Source organism: Hirundo rustica, chromosome W (genome assembly GCF_015227805.2).
Source record: "Hirundo rustica isolate bHirRus1 chromosome W, bHirRus1.pri.v3, whole genome shotgun sequence".
NCBI lineage: Eukaryota > Metazoa > Chordata > Aves > Passeriformes > Hirundinidae > Hirundo > Hirundo rustica.
Window position 1 is genome coordinate 28,293,311 of NC_053487.1, and position 21,195 is coordinate 28,314,505.

General features: G+C 46.7%; 1 protein-coding gene across 1 annotated transcript in view; it reads left to right on the plus strand.

The window, feature by feature from the left end:
• Positions 1–21,195, plus strand: part of ATP11C (ATPase phospholipid transporting 11C) — a 59,237-nt gene that overhangs the window by 17,596 nt on the left and 20,446 nt on the right. Inside the window, exons 8-23 of the mRNA XM_058423884.1 lie at positions 8,098–8,201; positions 8,816–8,866; positions 9,691–9,755; positions 10,326–10,407; positions 10,783–10,933; positions 11,706–11,903; positions 12,785–12,946; positions 13,045–13,202; positions 15,055–15,128; positions 16,415–16,518; positions 17,087–17,268; positions 17,826–18,089; positions 18,430–18,604; positions 19,237–19,339; positions 20,576–20,721; positions 21,091–21,150. Coding sequence (XP_058279867.1) covers positions 8,098–8,201; positions 8,816–8,866; positions 9,691–9,755; positions 10,326–10,407; positions 10,783–10,933; positions 11,706–11,903; positions 12,785–12,946; positions 13,045–13,202; positions 15,055–15,128; positions 16,415–16,518; positions 17,087–17,268; positions 17,826–18,089; positions 18,430–18,604; positions 19,237–19,339; positions 20,576–20,721; positions 21,091–21,150 — 2,079 coding nt within the window. The remainder of the gene's footprint in view (positions 1–8,097; positions 8,202–8,815; positions 8,867–9,690; positions 9,756–10,325; positions 10,408–10,782; positions 10,934–11,705; positions 11,904–12,784; positions 12,947–13,044; positions 13,203–15,054; positions 15,129–16,414; positions 16,519–17,086; positions 17,269–17,825; positions 18,090–18,429; positions 18,605–19,236; positions 19,340–20,575; positions 20,722–21,090; positions 21,151–21,195) is intronic.

The following is a 21,195-nucleotide window of genomic DNA, read 5'->3' on the forward strand; positions in this document are numbered from 1 at the left end:
TTTCCCTCTATATTTTTGTTCTCTCATCAATGTCATGTTGGGTGTTAGCAATGAAAGCATTCCAATGCTGCATGGACCACCTGTGGCATTTGCGGGGATTGCGGGCCAAATTTTGTCCCCACAAATGAAAAAGTTTCCTCTTGGCAACTGTGCTGGAGCATGATTGGATGGCTTTTCAAGCATCTTAGTGTGATTACACCAAGATGATGAATTTCTGTAAAAATTGAGGTTTGGAGTGACGTCTATAGTTTTATTTTGTGCCACTCCAGAAAGGCTGAATTTCACACAAAATTGCATTCGGACCGATCCAAGAATTTCCAGTTCCTGAGGTTCAAAAGAAGCCACAGGAAGGAACTTCGTCCAAACATCCCATTGGTCCGCTGGATTTACAATGGACTTTGAAATCACCGGAGGGATGTTTTCTGGAATCGGCCATTTGCTCACTGGCAACCCCACTAAACATGTTGAGAAAGGTTTCCCTGGCTTTGAGTGTGTCAGGCAGATGGTATTCAAGCTTGATGCATTGCCTAGAGTTTCCTAAACATTCTCTTTTGGTTGGGCCACGGGCAAAACTGCTGCATTGCTCAAGGCAACCAAGGAGAGAATGAGGCACAAGGATAGTTCTTTCATGTTCAATGGCCTTTTTCCCATGGGAATCCCTAAAAATGCAACACTACCCAAGCCCCAAAGAAAACTCAAGTCCCAGAGTCTCTTTTGCACGTAGAACGAAGGGATGTCTGCTGTCTTGACACCGGCTCCCGTCTGTGTGCCCACTTCTCTTCCTCCGGGCTTGGGGTCTGTCTCTGCTTGCGTCTGGATTCGGTACGGTTTCACGTGCCTCGCCGCCAGCTACTTCAGTCCAACTGCTGTGGAGACACAAGAATATCCCTTGCCCCAAGTTATTAATTTGAATGGCCCTTCAATCTGCCCTGTTTCTGGGTTTTTGACCAAAACCAAAGGATTTTCCTTCAGCTTCGCTCTTGTGTTGTTTGAAAAATGCCTGATAATTGGTGGAGTTGGTTCTGCAAAAGAGCCATTTAGAAAATTCAACACATACAAGGCTTTATTTAAGCGCATGTATGGTGTTGTGTCTGCTTCTCCTCTTTTTTGTCTGTCCAAAAGGGATTTTAATGTTTGATGTGTCCTTTCAATGATTGCTTGATCTGTTGGAGAGTGTGGGATACCAAAGGTATGATGGACACCCCACCTCTTCAAGAATTTGTCAAGCACTTTCCCTATGTATGTTGGTCCATTATCTGTTTTGATTTCTTGCGGCACGCCCAAAGATGCAAATGCCTGCAAGAAATGTTGACAAGCATGTTGTGCTGTCTCACCTGTGTGCAATGATGCAAAGACTGCACCTGAAAATGTGTCAACTGAAATATGAACATTTTTGAGTTTCCTAAAGGATGGATATTTTGTGACATCAGTTTGCCATAGCTGCAAACTGTGCAATCCTCTTGGATTGACTGCTCCCATGGAAGCAGGAGGCTGTACAAGCTGACAATCAGGGCAAGCACTAATGATTTCCTTTGCCTGACTTTTGGAAATGTGAAAAATTTCCATTAGTGCTTGAGCATTCTGATGAAAGAATGCATGACTCAATTTTGCCTGTTCAAAAATGTTCGGTAAAGTCCTTGAAATTGGCATGGTCAATTTGTCTGCGTGTGCATTACCTTCTACTAAAAATCCTAAAAGAAATGAATGTGCCCTGATGTGAGAGACAAAGTACTTACATTTTCTGTGTTACAACAATGTTCTCATGCACAGCAAGCATGAATACCGCACCTTGGACAAACATCCAGTGAGCTTGCGATCTCTGCAAGTTCTGGACAGTCCTTCTTGAAGTGCCCTTGTTTGCCACACTTGTAGCACTGTCTTTGTTGAAAATTTGCAAATGCTTCTTTGACAGCCTTTTCCACCTGATCCCCCAAAATCGTTGCAACGTGCTGTGGTGTCCCCACCTTGCTGCATGCCTCTATCATTTCTGCCATAGAGGGTTGGCCAGGCATTGCACTGATGACACGTTTGCATTCTGGATTGGCATTTGCAAATGCAAGACACTGAATCAAATGTGACTTCACCCCCTCATCAGTGACTTGCCTGTCCACTGCTTGTGTGAGACGATCAACGAATGAGGTGAAGGATTTTGAAGGACCTTGCTTTATATCTGTGAAAATACTTTCTGTAACTCCTGTCGGTGGAATTTGCACCATTGCCTTTCTGGCTGCGTTCTTGATGTCTGCCAACACGTCTCGAGGAAAAAGTCTGGCTTGACGTGATGGGTTGTCAAGTGGTGGATCGCCGGCCAATTGTGCAACTGTGAAGCCTGCATTCGCTCCCCCCTGGTATTTGACTCTGAGCTCATTAAGAGCTTTTCTCCATTTTGCTTCCCAGATGATGAACTGTGAGTCAGTGAGGATCATTGAAGCAAGGGATCGGAGGTCATATGGTGTTAAATCATATATATTAAATGTCCCTTTTAAAAGTTGTTTTGAAGTATGGAGACCCCAATCCATTATCACGAACGGCTTTCATCAGATCCCTGATGACTTCACGATCCAATCGCTCCCATCTTGGGTTTGCATCCTGTGCATCATAAGTCACTGGCATAGCCATGCCCTTTGAACCCATCGAAAGCGTCTCCCCTTTCAATGCATATTTCCTTATGTCTGTCCAGTCTCTTGCAAGAAATTCCGGTGTGGCAGAAGCTTGTGTCTTGTCTGCCTCCGAAATTGTCTGCTTTGTGGTTTTGCTGCTGCTTCATCCTTTCCAGGATCTACCTGTTTTTGAGGCTGTCCCTCATCTGGTTTTGTTTCCTTTTCTTTTTCTTTCTCCTTTTCCTTCTCCTTCAGAACAGGAACCAGCGATTGTTGGGCATCATCAAATTTCTCTGCAGCATCTCTCCTTGGAAGAAAAATCCGAGAGAAAGAAGACATGGGGTCGTGTTGAAATTCTGAAGCTGCTTCAGTAAATTGTCGAAAAAACTGCTTCATAAAGTCCCCAGATAACAAGATGGATGAAGCTTGCCGTGAAAACTCAAGTGCTTTTGCTTTCCGGACAGGAATGCCTTCTGAAGCGGTGATTCTGATGATATCCTCATCAGTGATTGACATGTCCTGGTCCTCCTCCGCAGCCTCATCATCCCTCACCCTCAGCAAAGGTTCTCTCGGCTTTTGTTTGAACTGCTGTTCTGAAGAAGTTGATTTTTTATATGAAACTGGAAAAAAGCGGTGCAACGAGGGTGTGTCACAAAAAGATGCCTCGCTCGATGCGATCGATGGTCTCCGTGCTCGCTGCCTCTCTGCTCCGCCCCTTGGTGACGACGGCACGTCGACAGCTGGCCTCTGCGGGCTTGGAGTTCTCAACATACTTTTAAGTTCTGGATACGCCTGTAAAATCTGAGATATTTTCGGACGCGCGCCCATCCGCAACAACTCAGCTGCTGTTTCTGAATCACCGCGCGCAGGCGGTTCAGAAACAAGGCTGCTGATGGGCGGAGTCGGGCTCCGCAGTATCTGCTGCCTGGGGGTGGCACCCTGGAGACACTCTCCGCCTTGGCCACGCCCCGTCCCTGCCCGTTCCGCCTCCACCTGTCCCGCCCCTGCCTGTCCCGGCCCGGCGGCCCCTGACAGAGTGTCCCCTCCCCGCTCACGCCCAGGGGCCGCCCCTTCTCCCTCGTCATCAGAATCTGTCCCGCCCAGAGCAGAATCGCGCCTCGGGCTTCGTCCCGCCCCTGCCGCGCCTGCGCCTGGACCAGCCACTGAGGCTTCTGGGATTTGTAGTACTTGGCTCGGTGTTTCCGGGTTCGGCCCCCCCCCCCCCCCCCCCCCGGCGCTTCGCGACGCGGATGTAGTTTGAACTGTGTTGCTTCCCGTAGCTTGCGTCATCGGCGTGGGCCGAGTCGCCGACCCGGTTCCCGGCCTCCCCCCTGCCCCAGATCCGCCGCCCGCGATCTCACCCCCTTCGTCCACGAACTGGCTTTCCCCGCGATCCGCCCCCGCCCCGCCCGACGTGCTCTCCGACCGCTCTCTGCCGCGCTCCGGCGAGATAGGTTAGGATCGCCCCCGCGCGCATGCGCCGCAGTCCCGCTCTCCGCTACCGACTCGGTCGGGACCTGCTGTTCTCTCGGCGCTCCCCCCGCCCCGTCCTCCCCGCTCGCACCCGGTTTCTCCACGGGGAGGGAAAGCAGCAACGGCGGCTGGGGGGTGTGGCTGCGCGGAGATTGTGGGGGGGTAAAGGGACTTCGCGGTGGGCATTCCCCCCCCCCCCTTCTTTGGACAAATGTAGTGTGTCCTCGGGAACTGCTTCGAAAAAAAGCATGTCCAATTCCTCCTGATCGCTTGGATGGACTAAAAGTTTCCTCTTTCCTGGGACTATTTTTGGGGGTTTTGACGAACTTTCTGATGAGCCTTGAAAGGGCTGAGGGCTTCCCCCTCCCCCATCCCCCAGAGGAGGTATTAAACCTAGAGATAGCGGTTTTTTCTGTCCTGGCTCAATCTGGCCGACAGCACTGCTATACTCCCTTCTGCTGCTTGGCAGCTGTTCAATCCTGGAACTTTCACTGGTATGTTCTGATATAACTTCTAACATAATTCTCCCTGCGGACAAAAGTTTCGCAGTGATCTTGTCTTTTCTTGTCGCTTTGTCATACAAAGCTCTATTTACTTCCTGCCAAAACCCTGGCTCAAACACAGAATGGGTCTCACATTGTGGATAATTACATTTGACCCAAAGCATTAAAGCTTGGAGCTCTTTCTCTTTCAGAGCTACATTGTATTTTGATGATTCCTTTTAGGGCTTCTAATATGGTAATTCGTTCTTGTGAAGTGGTTCCCCCCATGATCTAGATCCAACTGTTCTTACCAAAGCACAAAGGCTTGTGTGCAGCCGTGGTTGAATTCGCCTCAGAGATGTCCTGATCACTGTCCGGCAGGTTTCAGGGTGACGGATTCCAGGGCCCTTGGAGATCTGTCGTCTGGGACAAATTTGAGACGAGCTGTTCTGGCCAGAAAGGTGTTTCTTCTCCGGAGCTGACGGTTTGGCACTTTGATCTTCTGAGAGCTTGCGATGTTCCGTGCAGAGGTTTTATTTTGACCCTTTTAGTGTTCCTTTGCAGGAGGCCACTCAGGGATGCCAGATGTCGGGGGCTTTCCCCGAGATTCAGGTGGTTTTAGAGTCTTGCCCTCTGCAAAGCTCTGTGCCAACCAGAAGAAAGAGACGGAGTCTTCAGGTTCTGATTTTTCAAGGTTGCATGCTTCGTTTATTTTTTCTTATCTTACAATTTTCTCAGTGCCCCACAAAGGTCTTTGCAGCTGCTCAGGCATCTGGTGACTCTCCGACTCCGACTCCTCCCGAACTGGGCAGTCGTTATCTTTTATACTAATTGCTACGTGTTCTTTATTTATCATTATTTGCTAATACCTATCACTTATACTAAACAGGTTATCTCTACTTTGATCCAGTCTCTTTAAACTACTTTGTGCCACCGTCACTGCTGAAATGGAGTGAGGGAAGAAGAAAGAAGAAGCAGGAGACAACACCCCAAATCCTCCATCTTGCTCCCATTCACTTCAATACTAAAAACCCAAACCTACTGTTTTCTCACCCTGTGATAAGCTAAACTACTATCTTTCACACTCTTGTGGCCTGCAATCCCTCCCGCAGTGCAGGAAGTCTTTCCCATAGACTGAGATCAAAGCCGGGGTCCCAGACCCCCCTGTCCAGGTCTCTGACCCTCCAGGGCAGCCAAAGGAATGCCCTGGACTCCAACAGGAGATGGCACTGCTTGAAGGGTGGGGGCTGTGCTCAACTGGAGGGTGCTGCCATGGAGCTCCTGCCTCTTGTCTGCTTCCCGTGCGTCAGCAGTGAAGCACTGGGGGATTTTTTGTGCTCTGTTTTGTCTCCAAGGGCTATTTCTGCTGGCGCTGCCCCAAATTGGATTGCCATTTATCGATACAGCTTTGCTGCCCATTGCAGGCAGCCTGTTAGTGCTTCCCTGCTCCAGCCACACTGTGAGCTATGGTGCATCAGGGGAGCAGTGCCTGCAGCTCTCCAGCTCCTTTCCAGACCTGCCAACACTCAAGTTACTTAACCAAGCATTTCCAGTGAGATGAGGGATTTCTTTGAGGTAGCATGTCTAGATTCATTTGGGGAATTTTTTACCAGCGTGAGAAAGGCATCGCTTCTGGGGTTTTGTCTCCCTTTCCCTGAAGCAAGCAGTGAAACTTAATATTAGTCTTGCTCAGGATTATTATCTTCAGTTTATTTTCTTTCTTTCTCTATCTCCTCTTCTCTAAACTAGGGAAAGAAGCAACAACAAAGAACTTATATACGTCAGAAGACATGAACGTTTGGTTGCACTTGAGTTTGATATTTATACAGATACTAGTAGCTGCAGTAGTAGGACTGGAAGATACTTTAAAATTACATGATTCATTCCAGCATACTCTGAAGTCAGTGGGAATACCACTGTGGATCTAATATGTTTATCTGGAATTTGTGGCTCTTCTCTATGGGTGGCTGTTAATTGGTGCTGGATAACCTGTGTGGGAGCTGGTGACACAGTGCTATTTCCACTAGTGAGGAGGAGTTGGAGCCTTGAAGTGGCTTGAGGCTAAAAATAGCTAACCATGTTAAAAGGCTATTGCTTATTTGTGTCAGGTGTGTTATATGCATCAGCTCACATTACTTTTGCAGAGTCTTGGCTCTTCCTAACTTGTGAGTCTGGAGATGTGATGCTGAGTTTCTATATCAAATACTGTGATGTTTTTTTCTTGGTTTGTGGATTCCTGTAGATGACTGGGAGCTGTCTTCTGTTTCATGACAAAGTGAAGATGAGTTTGAAGGGGAAGAGGGAATAGAAAAGCCAGCTCTGTTTGGGGAAATAGATCTAACATTAGGAACCAGGGTTTGCTGCAAAAGGGGGGTGAGGGAAGCACACTTGGGTAATCACCAAACCTCATCTGCAGGGGTATCTGATGCCTTCCTGGTGGGGCTTTTTCTGGTATTTGGGGCATGTCAGGTTGAGGTATGGGAGAGGTGCCTGATTAAGTGAAACTGGAATAGAACTGTAAAAGAGATTTTGTCGGGGCTCTGTCTTTGAAGCACAAATCTTTGGCTGTATGTTAGCTAAAAGAACATGTTTTCTAAATGCACTGAAGGATGCAAAGATCATGGAATTGATTGGGAGGCAGCTTTGAAGTATCAATAATTGCACGGTGTCTCTGCTGATGGGAGCATTGCAAAACCCCACGCAAGGGCTGGGTTTGGTGCTGGGCACTGCAGGAACAGTTTTGACTTGTGCTTCACAAAAGCTGTGATCTGTACCAGAGATATACGTGTGCTTGAGCATTTTTAATTGGAAAAGCCAGGCAGGTTAGCAAAGCAGCAGGAAGGTGGGGATTTCTAATGCCATGATGATGGCATGTGTAATGTGGCAGTGCCTCCTGGTATGCAAAGGGAAGGGGACGCGCACGTCAGGAGCAGAAGGAAGTGTTTTAATGAATTTGTTTATGAAGATGGATTGAGGCAGCCTGCTGTGCAGCCTGCTGTGACTTGGAGCTCTGAGTAGCTCCTATAAATAGAGCCTGAAAGACAGCGAGCAAATCCTTTGTGTACTTTTCAGTTAATTATGAAAGATGAACCTCTGCAGCAGCAGCTGCTAAAAATAGCTTGGAGTCTGCCAGTGCTCCACCTGCCTGATCCCTGGTGCTGGAGATGGTGTCTAGTTACCCTCAGGAGCCAGGGCAGGTGGTCCCCAAGAGCCCCTTCTTCACAGGGCCACCTGCAGCCTCCCCTCCACCCCAACTAGGGCAAGTCCCCAGGGAAAAAACAAGGCTGCTCTGCTTTTGCTGAATGCCTTACTGAGAGACACCCAGCAGCTGCTCGCTACTGTGGTTTCTCTTAAGTGTTAGTGACTTCCTTCTTTCACTGAGAGATGCTTCAGCTGCTTTTTGGGAGCGTGGTGATGGCTTGGGAGAGCTGCTGGTGCTGACAGGCTTGTGCACAGTGGCATTTTAAGTGATGGGGTATAAACCTTGGGGATAGGATTGTTGCTGGGGCTTGTGGTGACACTGCCTGTGCTCCTGTGCCCAGACTCACTATGCGGTGCGGGACACCACTACGCTCTGCACTGATGAAGCCATCGACACTCTCACGGCCACAATCGAGTGTGAACAGCCACAGCCTGACTTCTACAAGTGAGTCTGTCCCTCCTGCATCCTCCCCTGCCTGTCCTGTCCTGCAGCTGCCTGGTGTCATCCCCCTGCAGACACCTCAGCACCATCACTTTAGGGATCTGCAGTTCAGCAAAGTAAAGGCCATCTTTCCGAAAGGCCATAAGAAGCCAAAAGGTATTTCAAGGCAGCGACAAGCTACTGGGCCTCCTCTGTATGAGGATGGCAAAGTCTTCAAAGCTCAGTGTCTTTGCAGAAAAGCCTCCCTTGTGCAACACTTTTTGTGGTATCATGAGCTGTTTTTTGTCATCTCAGCAGTAGTAATGGTCCATGTACCTATTTTTAGGCCACTCTACCTTCCCAGTAAAATGCATTGGGCTGAATGACTTCCAGGAATAAGTGGTCTGTGTGGTTAAACCCCTTGAGGGAGGTTTTCTGGGGTGTGTAAGCACACGGGCACCCCTGAGTGTGGGGAGTGTGTGGCTTCTCCCTGAGCACAGCCACCCCTCTGAAACATTAAACTCTCAAATTCACTTGTTTCTGTATTTGCTTCCATTTCCTGTCAATGACTTTTCTCTGATATGTTTGTGGTATCTATAATGTGTTTGTAATACAAGTTTCTCATATTTTTATCACAGATTTGTTGGAAGAATTATCATCTACAAAAGTAACCAAGAGCCTGTAGCCAGGTTGGTCTTGCAGCTGTCTGTTGTCCCTCCTCAGAGGGGTTGGGCATCTACAGAGAATTTCAAGGGTCTGAGCTTGTCCTGCCATCATTTGGGAATATTTTTTTTCTTTAACCATTCCAAAGATTTCATTCTAAAAGGAGGTGTCCCTTCTGCCATCCTGTGATTTGTTTGAGCCCCTTTTGGGGAAGCAGTGCAGGACCACCTGGTAATGTCCTGCCCTGCTTGTGGGGCACAAATTTACCAGACAATGACAAAATATTGTCATTCAAAGGTAAGCAGAAACTCAAACATCAGAGTGTTTAATGGAAAAAAATTGAGCAAATAATGTTCATAAGCTATCTAAAACAGTTGGCTCTCACCAGAGCATGTTTGGATGGGTTTTGTGCTCTGGTGGGTCTATTCATACCCTGGAAGCAACAGAGGGTCACTGGGGGTTTCAAAGAGAAATAAAAACACAAAATGGGGCTGTCAGCTTTGATGGTGCCATTGATTGACTGGGCTGGAACAGGCTTCTGATGATTTTAATACTGCATTTTTATTTAAGTACTGGAACATACTGGATCTGAACATTTTGCAGTTATTCCTCAAAAGCCTTACTTAAAATTCCCCAATAAGAATGGGGATAGTATTTGGAAGATGAAATGGAGATGTAATTATATAAAAGAGAAAAACAAACTCAAGTGAGGCCCTAATTTAACATACAAATCATGTAATCAGACGTAAGGAACCTTTGTTTATCTTTATATCCTATTTCTGATTCTAATTTATAAAGTAGTTTGAATGTTCTTTGAGTGATGTGATGTTATAATTTCTTTTATGTTTAGGTCTTTGGGTCCTGAAAACCTGTTGTTGAAAGGTGCTACCCTCAAAAATACCAAGAAGATTTATGGTGAAGTTATTTTTGTTTGTTTATTTAAATAGTTCTGAGAAGTAATGACAAACGTAGATGTTCACTGCTAAATCTGGAGAGGGAACATACTTCTCTACAGCCTGTCTACCTGGGCTGTACAGCTGCAGTTTTCATACAAGGCTGATTGCAAAGTGGCCAGGGTGAAATTAGGAGGCACTGGTTCTATCTGCAGGGCTGCCCAGTTGTGATAATACACCAGAGCAAACTTTTCTTTTTGCCTGAGACACGATGAGCAAGGAGTTGTCCCCAGAGTCTTTGCTGGGAGCACAGTCTCAGATGCTGGTGATGGAGGGTGACGGCTGTGATGGGACACTGATGCTTTTCCTGACTATACGTGATCTATGGGCTCCTGCTCATGCTCTGGGATACAGCAGTGACATTACTTAGCAGCCTCAGAGGTTTCTGTAGGTGAACAGTCCTTGGGTAATGCCTCTTCCTTCAGCTGGGATTGGAGTTTGATGTAAACACCGATGCCCCTGATGGCCAAGTGCCAGCTGGGTCCCACTGGGACTGCCAGTCCCTTATGAGCCCTGCTTTAATACCCTGCAGGAGTTGCAGTCTATACTGGAATGGAAACAAAAATGGCTCTGAACTACCAAGGGAAATCTCAGAAAAGGTCTGCAGTAGAAAAGTGAGTATTTATGTTCAGAAAACAAATCGGTAAAACTTGTTGGGTTTGGGTTTGTTTTTAATGGATGATTTGTACAGAAATAATCCCCTAATCTGATGCCTTTTGTTTCACATACTCTCTGATTGCATAGAAAAATCTAGGTATTTGATAAAGCATATCTTTCAAGAAGCAGCATCATTTAGTAGCTTTTGTTAATTTAAAAACAAAATTAAGAAATGTTAAAATATCTGAACCTGACACTGAATATCAGCAGTGTCAAAAGCACTTGTTCTGTAATTCCCTTCTTAAAAGTAAGGAAGTCTTGTTCCTGCGTATTTACATGTTTTTCTCTATAAAAATAGCTGCAAGAATTTAAAAGAGAAACTTGTTTTTCAGATCAATCAACACTTTCTTGATAGTGTATTTGTGCATCTTATTGGGCAAGGCCACTGTATGCACGACTCTGAAATACATCTGGCAGAGTAATCCATTTAATGATGAACCTTGGTACAATGAAAAGACTAAAAAAGAGAGAGAGACGTTCAAGGTAAGTAGATTTGTATTTCAGCACCTCCTCCAGCTTTACTTATTCTGGCTGTTTTGTTTAATCTGATAGTGCCTGCTGCCAGCCCTGGGAGTCCTGTGTGCTCACAGAAACTGCTGTTGTTTCCTTCGGTCTCTCCTGCTGTTTGTGTTTCTTTTGTGCTTCAAGCTTGTGCGCAGTGATATTTGTGTGGAGCAGGGCAAAGCATAAATAAATACTATATAATATAGAAATGCAGCTGATTTAACCTGGATCTTTCAGCTTTGAATAGGTAAACTTAAATTGAGGCCATGTCAACCAGTTTGTTAAAGTTGCCAAGACATGGGCAGTCAAGCCTGAGAGTTGAGTGTAAGCGTGTAGAGATCTTCATTTGATAGGTTATTGAGGAGGACTTACTGGGATGCCACTGCACTACTTGTACCCTTGCCACAGCTTGACTGGTCTCAAGTCACCTGCTCCTTGTTTCTGGTTACTTGGGGTAAGGATGAGCCTGTAGCAGTAAATTCTTAACAGGAATATGCTTATGAAACATTGTTTTGGTCACTATGAAGCAATGAGATGTACTCATCTACCTGATAGATCTGAGAAGACAGTGGGATTTTCTGTGCCAAAGGAAAATGGGATTTAGCCCTGTATCTCAGCTGTATTCATTTTCATGTTGTTTTTTCCTATTTAACCTTTTCTGAGAAGCTGTCTGGAATCCCTGAGGTGTTGCTGTAAACTGCCCCTATGTCCTGACAGCTACAGGCTGCATCTTCTCCTTTTTCCTTTGTAGGTCTTGCGGATGTTCACGGACTTCCTGTCGTTTATGGTCCTCTTCAATTTTATTATCCCTGTCTCCATGTACGTTACAGTAGAGATGCAGAAGTTCTTGGGCTCCTTCTTCATCTCCTGGGACAAGGAGATGTATGATGAAGAAATACAAGAGGGGGCACTGGTGAACACCTCGGACCTGAATGAAGAGCTTGGGCAGGTCAGAATGTGCTGTGTTTGCATCTGTCTGGATGAAAATGTGGATGAAAGTGCCCTCCCTGCGCGGAGCCCTTGTTATGGCAATCCCTCGCAGTCCCCTCGGGCCAGGCTTCACCCGCTTTGGTGGCACTTTCCATTGAATGTGATTCCACTTGCTCTGCAAAGCAGATAAGGTTATAAATAGTGCATGAAAGAGCAGGAATTGGGTCACGCCAATTGTTTCCATATTGGGGAATATCAGGCACAGTGCTCTGCATGTCAGGGTGCTTTGATTTCACTGCTTCAATTAAAAATTAAAAATCCTCTGTCTCTTTGAGGATTAATGAAAATGTCTGCCCAGTCATCTCCCTGAGCACGCAGAGCACGTGCAGCTGTGCTGCTGCTGCTGCTTTGCTGGGGCATCTAAATAGCTCAGGCTTCCCTTTCTGATCTGCACCTTGAGAGATGAGTGCAGGGCATGTGTAGTGCCTTCTGCTTTTGATTTTGCTTTAAAAACAATAATAAAAATATTCTTGGAGTAGCAAGTAGCTAATTGAAATATAGCTCCAAGATGAAAATCCCCCAAAGGAAGCAGCAGTCCTGTAAGCACTAGGGCTGTAGCAAAGGACCCAAGAAAGTGAATGAGGGGAAAGTGGAGAGCCTGAAGACAGATTTTAAGTCTTCAGAAGCTGCCTCCTGCCACCTTGGCAACAGGCTGAGAAACAAAGGAGCAAAGTAGCAGAACTACACAGTGATGTGGTGGGGCACCTACGTCTGTTTTGCAGAGTCGGGTTAGGATAGCCAAGTACTCTCTTACGCTGGCACAGATGCACTAAAATGCCCCAGCCTCTGTTTTTGGGGGCTCCTTCCCCAGCCCTTGTGGCAGCTGTCTGGTGCTTGCAGGTGGAGTTCGTGTTCACAGACAAAACCGGGACGCTGACAGAGAACAGCATGGAGTTCATCGAGTGCTGCATAGATGGGCATAAGTACAAAGACCGCATTTCAGAGGCGGATGGCTTCTCCCAGACTGATGGACCCCTCAAGTACTGTGGCAAAGCTGAAAAGGTAAGAAATGTGCATGCTGATGGCTGTAGGGGTTTTGTGGCCAATTCCTGGCTGGATGTGGCATTCAGCTGGTAATGCCCTCCCTCTCTCCTGCTCAGAGCTGTGAGGAGCTGTTCCTGAGAGCCCTCTGCCTGTGCCACACAGTTCAGATCAAGGAAGCAGACCAGGTGGATGGGCTGATGGCACACCCAGAACGCAAATACACCTATATCTCCTCTTCCCCAGATGAAATTGCTTTGGTGAAAGGCGCAGAAAAGTAAGAATGTGAAGATGTTGGCTTTTTAATTCCCTCTTTCTGGTGGGAAGGAGGGAGGTGAGGGTGATCTGAAGGTGATAGATCCCTTTCCACGGTCTCTCTGGGAAGCATGTTGTGATACCATTGCTGAACCTGACCTGCAGTCCTTGTGAGCCTGTGGGTTTAAATGAGCTCTTTGCTAAAGGGATGCTCTGTAAAGGATCTTCCCTGAGCAGCTCCCTCAGGATACAAGCATCATAAAGTTACCCTAGGACACCATGGTTTGCATTCACTGAGAGCAGCCCCAAGGTGCTGCAGTGCCCAGGTGTGGCAGAGGCTGCTTTGCTGGAGCCCACATAGCCTTGTGCTTTAATCCCCTAGAAACAGAGACCAGTTACCATGTTCATATTGCAATGAAATTCTTTCCTTGTCATGCAGTGGCAAAATAATAGGATGGTTACTTTTGTCAATCCCACATTTGAATCCTGCCAGAGATGCTCGAGGGCAGGCGGGGTTGGGCTTTGAGCAACCTGGTCTAGTGAAAGGTGTCCTTGCCCATGGCAGGGGTTTGGGACCAGATGATCTTTCCAGCCCAAACCATTCAGTAATTATGCTCTTGCCAGCCCCTAGGTTTTAGATGGAGGCTGTTGCAGCTGTGTATACTTGCTCATGACTTGTAAAGCTGCCAGAGACCCAGTGGACCATGTCCAGAGGCTCTCTGTGTCTTTATGCTCCAGTGCCCAGGCTCTCCAGGGGATGGGAGCAGTGCCAGGACATCATAGCAGGCTCTGCATGGAGCAAACCAACATCCAGCCATGCTCTTTAGCTCGGGCTTACTGAGCTTTGCTCTGCAGTGCAGAAGGTGAAACGAGAACATTGTTATGTATAATATGTGCCAATGGGTGTTTTCAATGTTGTTCTGTCCTTTTGTTTATTGCCAGGTATGGTTTCACTTTTCTAGGACTTGAAAACGATTTCATGAAAATTTGAAACCAAATAAATGAAACTGAGATGTAAGTGCTGCTGGGGAACAGGGCTGCTCTTCTGCACCACTCCCACCCAGCTTGAGTTTGGTCAACCTGGCAAGGTCAAAGCTGTTCCTTGAGGGCTGTCAGACCGTGCTGACCTGCCCCAAAACTCCTGTTCCATTTACAAAGCACAGCACATCAAGGTGTAGGCGAAAAGGCTCACTTGCAAAAATCCACGGTTGGTTTACTGATGTCTAAATTCAGGTCCTTCAAGAGCCTTCAGTCCTTTGTATGTATCCTTCATCTGTACCAGGTTGTGCAGGTGGCTCCTGAGATTCACAAGGTGGCTGCTGACCTTATGGGCCATGGCTAGGGCTCACAGCAGGACACTGTGAGCCTAAACTTGTGATACAGCTCCATTCCCTGTAACTTTTTTTCCCTTCCCAAGCTGAAAATAGTTAGATTTTACCCTGTGCTCACAGCTTGGTGGACATCTGTGAGTCACTGACCTAATCCTAGCACTCCCCAAAAACTTGCCTTCACAAGCAAGTTTCACTTCTTACTTCCCTCATGAAGAAACTCCTTATTTAAATGGGAGACTCAGTATTACTGCTTGTGGCACGTGGTGCCCCATTCCCTGCTGAGCCCCTGCCCAGCCTGGGGCCTTGCTGCACTGGTGGGTACCCACCCCCTCAGTCCCATGCTCAGAGCACCACAGGACTACTGGAATTTGGGTTTTTTCCTCCATTTTCTTGTGCAGTAGCTGTAAAATTCATTCCCAGGTGGCTGATGCCACTTGTAGGATGTATTGATTTCTGCAGCTTATTGTTAGTGATTTTCTGTCTCAAATAGTTATTTTTCTATTTTTCCTTACTGAGTCAAAGCTCTTTTCTTTTTTTCTAAAGGTACCAACTTCTCCATGTGTTGAACTTTGACCCTGTCCGGCGCCGTATGAGTGTCATTGTGAGAACCACCACAGGTACAGGCAAAATGCTTTTGTGGCCTCTCATACCTTTGTGCATAGCTATAAAACACATCCTCCTTATTCCTGTCACCTAGAGAAGCTGAGCTGTTAGGTTTTCTAGGCTGGTCTAACTAAATTCTGTACTGAGTCTGGTTGCCATAGAATTAGTTTTCCTTCATAGCAGCTGTTTGGGAGCAACAGCAGATCAGGGCATGAGAACAGTGACCCATGGAGAGCTTCCTGCCTGCCTTGTTCCAGGCTGGAACAAATACAGGGAAGACATGTGAGAATGTCCCCTGGGTGGGATGGGGGTTTCATGGGAATAACAGACAAAAATTCAGAGGTCACCATCCTTCTTAAGTGCCAGTCCTGTAAGGTTTGGGATGTTGATTTTACCCTCCCTGGAAAGGTTGCCAAGGCTTACAGATACAATGTCCAGCCTGTTGCAGAAAACTTGCTCAGAGGCAGGTAGGGACACTGTTCTGGTTTTAGGCAGATTTTGGGAGAAACCCTCCCATGGGGCCCTCTCCCCTCCCCCAACCGGTTCAGGAAAAGACTTCCTCAGAGAGAAGTGGAAAAAACCTGTTTATTAAACAGGCAAAGCACTCCCAGCACAATACCCGATGACAAGAGCTTCGTGCCACTTACGGAGGGATAACAAACTTAAAAAGAGAAGGTCTCCTCTTGAAGATAGTCGCTGTGCTCCGCCGCTCCGTCTCCGCTGGCGCTGGGAGAAAAGGAGATGTGCAGGGCTGGTCTTGGTGGGGTGGGTCCCCTGTGGAGGCCCCCGGTGCTTCCCCCAGGTCCTTAGTCCGGAGAGATTGGAACAGTTCCGAGGAGAGGGCAAAAAAAGGAAAAAAAAGGGGAAAAAAAAAAGAAAAAAGCTTCAGCTATTCTACAGCGTCTAACTACGCTAGCACTAAACTAACTAACTGCCCGGGGAAAAAAACAACAGAGCTTCTTTTGTCTTGCAGTGTTCCAACTCCCCTGCTTCAAGGTCACTCCAAGGAGCAGAGTTTTCCTGGGGAAAAACAAACCGCGCTTCCCCTCCCCTTTGCACCCAATAGACGATTGGGGGATACACAATCACCCTAGGACAGACACCCAAAGTCTCAGCCAGGTCAGCCAAAGGTTTTTCCACAGGCTGGTCAAAGGCCATTTTTGGTAGGCAGTCAGGTTTCTAGCAGTTCCCTCTTCAGTCCTCCCAGATTTCCTCCCTCTCCAACGCTTGTTTGCTATTGATGTTGTTAAGTCTTTCTGCAGCTTGTGAGTGATATAAATTATTTATAATTTGCTTTTAGGAAAGTTGCTTCTCTTCTGTAAAGGAGCAGACTCCTCTATTTTTCCAAGGGTGCAGCAAGAAGAAATCCAGCAAACAAAAGTCCATGTGGACTGTAATGCTATGGTGAGCACACGGATGGAATTTGGCTGGCTCCTGGGGTCAGGAAAGCCTTATTCCAAAAATAGAGCTGTGACCTTGCTTTGGAGGGAAGTGTTGAAAATGTGTCACTTCACATTGTTTTGATGTCAGGCTTCTTCCCTTCTCTGGTTGGTTGGTTGGTTGGTTGGTTTCCACCTTTATTTGATATACTTATATGGTCTCCATCATACTTGTGTCCAAGCATCTCCCAGGCAAGTTAAAAACAGAAGTAACATCAGCAACCTGGTCCCAGTCATGGTGGCACTCAGTCCTTGCTCTCCCTGCTGGCTGCATGCTTCCACCCCTAGTCCTTCTCTTAGTTTTTTTCTGCACATAATAAGCAGAACCATGATTACTCTGGTGGGAAGAAGTTACTGTATAAACACAGAAAATTGCTCTTTTGACACAAGCCAACAAATTATCCTTGCCCTCAGGGTCAGTACTGCCAGAAGTACTGATGGTAGACAAAAGCACCAACCCTAAAGTGAGGAACTGTAAAAAATATGGATTTAGGGCATTTGTCCACTTTATTTTCTTTCCTTCCTGCTGCCAGGATGGCTACCGAACACTCTGTGTGGCCTTCAAAGAACTAACTGAAAAGGAGTATGACAAAATTGACAGACAGCTCAATGAAGCCAAGATGGCTCTGCAGGACAGGGAGGAGAAGATGGCCAAGGTTTTTGATGACACAGAAGCAGACACGCACTTGATTGGGGCTACTGCTGTAGAAGACAGGTAAAGAGGTGACTCCACCACCAGCCCTGTGGTGCCTGTGTTTTCTCTGATGGGGCCTTGTGGCCCAGACTTGCCGTGGTGGAACTGAACAGCCAGACAGATGCTGGCAGTGGCCAGGGCAATTAATTACACCATGACACAACCCATTTCACAGTGCTCTAGTTGCTTAAATTGGCTGGTGTAGTAGGAATTGAGATTTATTAATGAAACTACAGAAATACTTGCACTTCTAGAGAATTAATTAAGCACACAGCATTAATTTGCACATCAAAACAAGTTCAGTTCCACATTCAGTTATAGTAACTGCAAGTGTAAATAGAACTCTTACTGTGAGGCCTGAGTCAAGAGTATAAAGCAGTGATTTCTCTTTTTGCCTGCAAAAAAAATTTTATATTGCTGACTTGTAATCCTTATTCCTGTGGCAGTGATCTCCCCAGCATGGGAAGAGTCAATTAACTTCTCTTGAGGTGGTGTTTTCTACCTGCAGAATCACAATCAGGGTTATGTGGATGAGGTGTGGGCCAACCTGCAAAGTTATGCTTTGCTTCTGCTTGCAGGCTGCAGGAGCAGCTGGCAGAAACCATCGAAGCCCTGCACACAGCTGGCATGAAGGTTTGGGTGCTGACAGGAGACAAGATGGAAACTGCCAAATCCACCTGCTATGCCTGCAGGCTCTTCCAGACCAACACCGAACTGCTGGAGCTGACAGCAAGAACGGTGGGCGAGAGTGAAAGGAAGGAGGATCAGCTCCATGAGCTGCTGCTGGAGTACCACAAAATGCTGATGCAGGATGTTCCCAAAAACTGGGGAGGCCTGAAGAGGTAAGTGAGCCAGAGGACCCAGATGTGCGCATTTCAGATGCAAATTTGGTATTGAAGTAGGACCATGCTGTGGCCCTGGGGACTGGTTACTTGCAGACACTAGACTGGTTCCTTTGCTTTGCTCATCATCTCTGGTATTAGTTGGCTTTGAACTTAAATGCACTGTTCTTTTAGTGAAGGGCACGTGTTAAGTCTAAGCTTTTTAAAATTGCTAAGCCCCAAAAAGTAGACGGGTAGAAGATTAACCCAGAACCAGGTTTTTTTCACTAAGATGATACAAGCAGCTAGGTTGACTTCTTAGTCTGATTAAATTTCCAATGTGTTCTTTGTTGTGCCCCAGAAGCTGGACGTTGAGTCAAGAATATGGACTGATTATCGATGGCTCGACGCTGTCGCTGATACTCAACCCTTCTCAGGACTATGGCTCTAGCAATTACAAAAGCATATTCCTACAGATCTGCCTGAAGTGCACTGCAGTCCTTTGCTGCCGGATGGCTCCGCTGCAGAAAGCACAGGTATTTACCTCTCACTGTCTGAAGCACACCACTGGCTGATGTGATGCATACTGAATTCATTAGCTGGGACTTGATCTGATCATCCTAATCAAGCAAGACTTCTCCAGGCTATGTGTAAGCCTCATCTGAGCTTCAGAGCACGATGAAAGCACACCATTCTTTCAAATCTGAATGTAAACAGTTTGTTTAATATGCTGGCAGGAACCTGTAAACCCAGGCCAATTAGAAATAAACAAAACCTACCAGTTTGCCTTTTTTTTTTTCCTTTCCAAATTTGTCAAGTGGAGTCTGTGACTTCTTACTCCAGCAGATGATGTCCCAGCCTAAGTGATGTGTTTTTGCACCCTGAGATGTGTGGGAAAACAGGGTCTGACAGAAGGGAAGAGCAGGATGTTGCTGCTGGGGTTTGTTTTGAAATACTGTCCTTCAGCCATGCACAGCTGGATTGGGATTTTGCTCTGGTTGTGACTGCAAAGCAAGTACCAAGTGCTTTTATTAACCTGAACTCTCCAGGTGTTATATTGCTGCTGTAAAAGCCTGATTGCTTGTCCTGGGGGAGCAGTGGGAAAGTCTCTGGAGGCTTTTTAACTGAATTTTGGGTTCTGCTGCTGTCCTTGTTTTAAATCTTCTAGATTGTGCGAATGGTGAAGAACACAAAAGGAAGCCCGATAACCCTCTCCATAGGGGATGGTGCCAATGATGTCAGTATGATTTTGGAAGCACGTGTTGGAATAGGTAAGAGTCCCTGAAACACCCATCTCACAGCCCAGACCTGTCTGCTCTGGCTGGGGTTCACTACTGAGGTGCAGTTGGTGTTTGTGATTGCACATGGCTAAACCAATCCCACTGGAAAATGTGGGAAATCTGCTCTTGCTTTCTTTGGAGGCAGAGTTTAACTCCAGATTAATGCTTGAGATCATAGAATCATAGAATAGTTTAGGTCAGAAGGGGCCTTTAAAGGGTCCAACCCCTGTAGTGAGCAGGGAGATCTTCAGCTACATCAAGCTCCTCAGAGCTCTGTACAACCTGACCTTGAATGTTCCCAGGAATGGGGCATCCACAGCCTCTCTGGGCAACCTGTGCCAATGTTTTACCATCCCCACTGTAAAAGAGAGAGAGATGAGATCATCATATACTGCTCACCTGTGCTAGTACCATTCTCTCTGTCAGTGATACACTGCAGATCATGTTCAAAAACTGTGACCAAAGTAGTGGTGGTAAGGATTGCTTGGGCTCAGGAAAAAAAGAGGCACAAGCAGTAGACAGATGGGTGATTAGTGGCCGTTGCTGCAATGGCAGTGCAGTGAAAGTGTTAGCCTTCAGTGCTAACTGGTGGCAGCAGCTCAGCACAGGGACCCACACATTTGCTGGGGCTGAGGCCCAGGTGTGTTGTGTCTGCACTGTCCATATGACTGACAGCAGGCTGGTAACTCCTCATGTCTGCAGATTGGTGTCTGAAATATGGGAGACTCCTGTAATACTGCTGAAGAAGGGTCAGTGAAAGAGAAAGGGCATGTTCTTTGGGTCTGTTGGAAATGCTGTGGTGCCTTCTAATGAAGGGAATCCAGTGCAGTTCATTTGGATGTGGCTTTTGTGAACAAAACAGCTCTGTGGGGATGTCTCAGGAGGTTGAGCAGCTGCAGGGAAGTAACTGAGCTGCATGAGATGCAGGCCAGCCCACGGGGAACCAATTCCTTATCTTTCATCAGGTTTGCCTAGACACCCTTCACCACACTCTTTACACAGGAAATCACAGAGCAGCCTAAATATAGCTTAAAAACTCCAGAGTCAGGTCTGAGTGTTGTGGAGCCAAAACCACACAGAAAGTATTCATGTTTGGTCTCCTGGGGCACTCAGGAGGGAATCGGCCTTTGTCATGCCTTGACACTGAGTGATGTGAGCAAACCCAGTGGGCAGCATTCAGATTCCAGCCCCTTTGGGATTAACCCCTTGCCATGCTTCTGTCTCCAGGGATAAAAGGCAAAGAAGGACGCCAGGCTTCCAGAAACAGTGACTGTGCTGTGCCAAAGTTTAAACATTTAAGAAAACTGCTACTAGCGCATGGGCATTTATATTATGTGAGAATAGCACACCTTGTACAGTATTTCTTCTATAAGGTAAGGGGCAGTGTGCAGCTGATTTCTTTGTTTAACCTATGCATTTCTTTGGCAATAGAATAAAATAATAAACAGGAAAAAAATGTGTGGGATATTCTGTAGCTCTGTTTTCCTTCCCTGGGAGAGGCTGTGTCTGCCATGTGCTTGTCCATTGAAACAGTGCTTCCAGGGGAATGTGAGCATTCTTCTAGTGTCTCCTGCAGATACTAACTGCTCACTGGATTGGTTTTGTGCTTGATTGAACAAGTGCCCTACCTTGTCTGATGTTGCAATGTCAGACACTAATGTCTGGTAACAGGAAGAACTACTTGGATTTAGACTGAGAAGTCAAGTGCTTCCCTGCTGACCATTTGTCTTTTGTTTTCCTAGAACCTTTGCTTCATTTTACCACAGTTTTTATACCAGTTCTTTTGTGGATTCTCACAGCAGGTAACTTCCTGTAATTTGTCCATAAAGGCAAGATAAAAAGCAAGT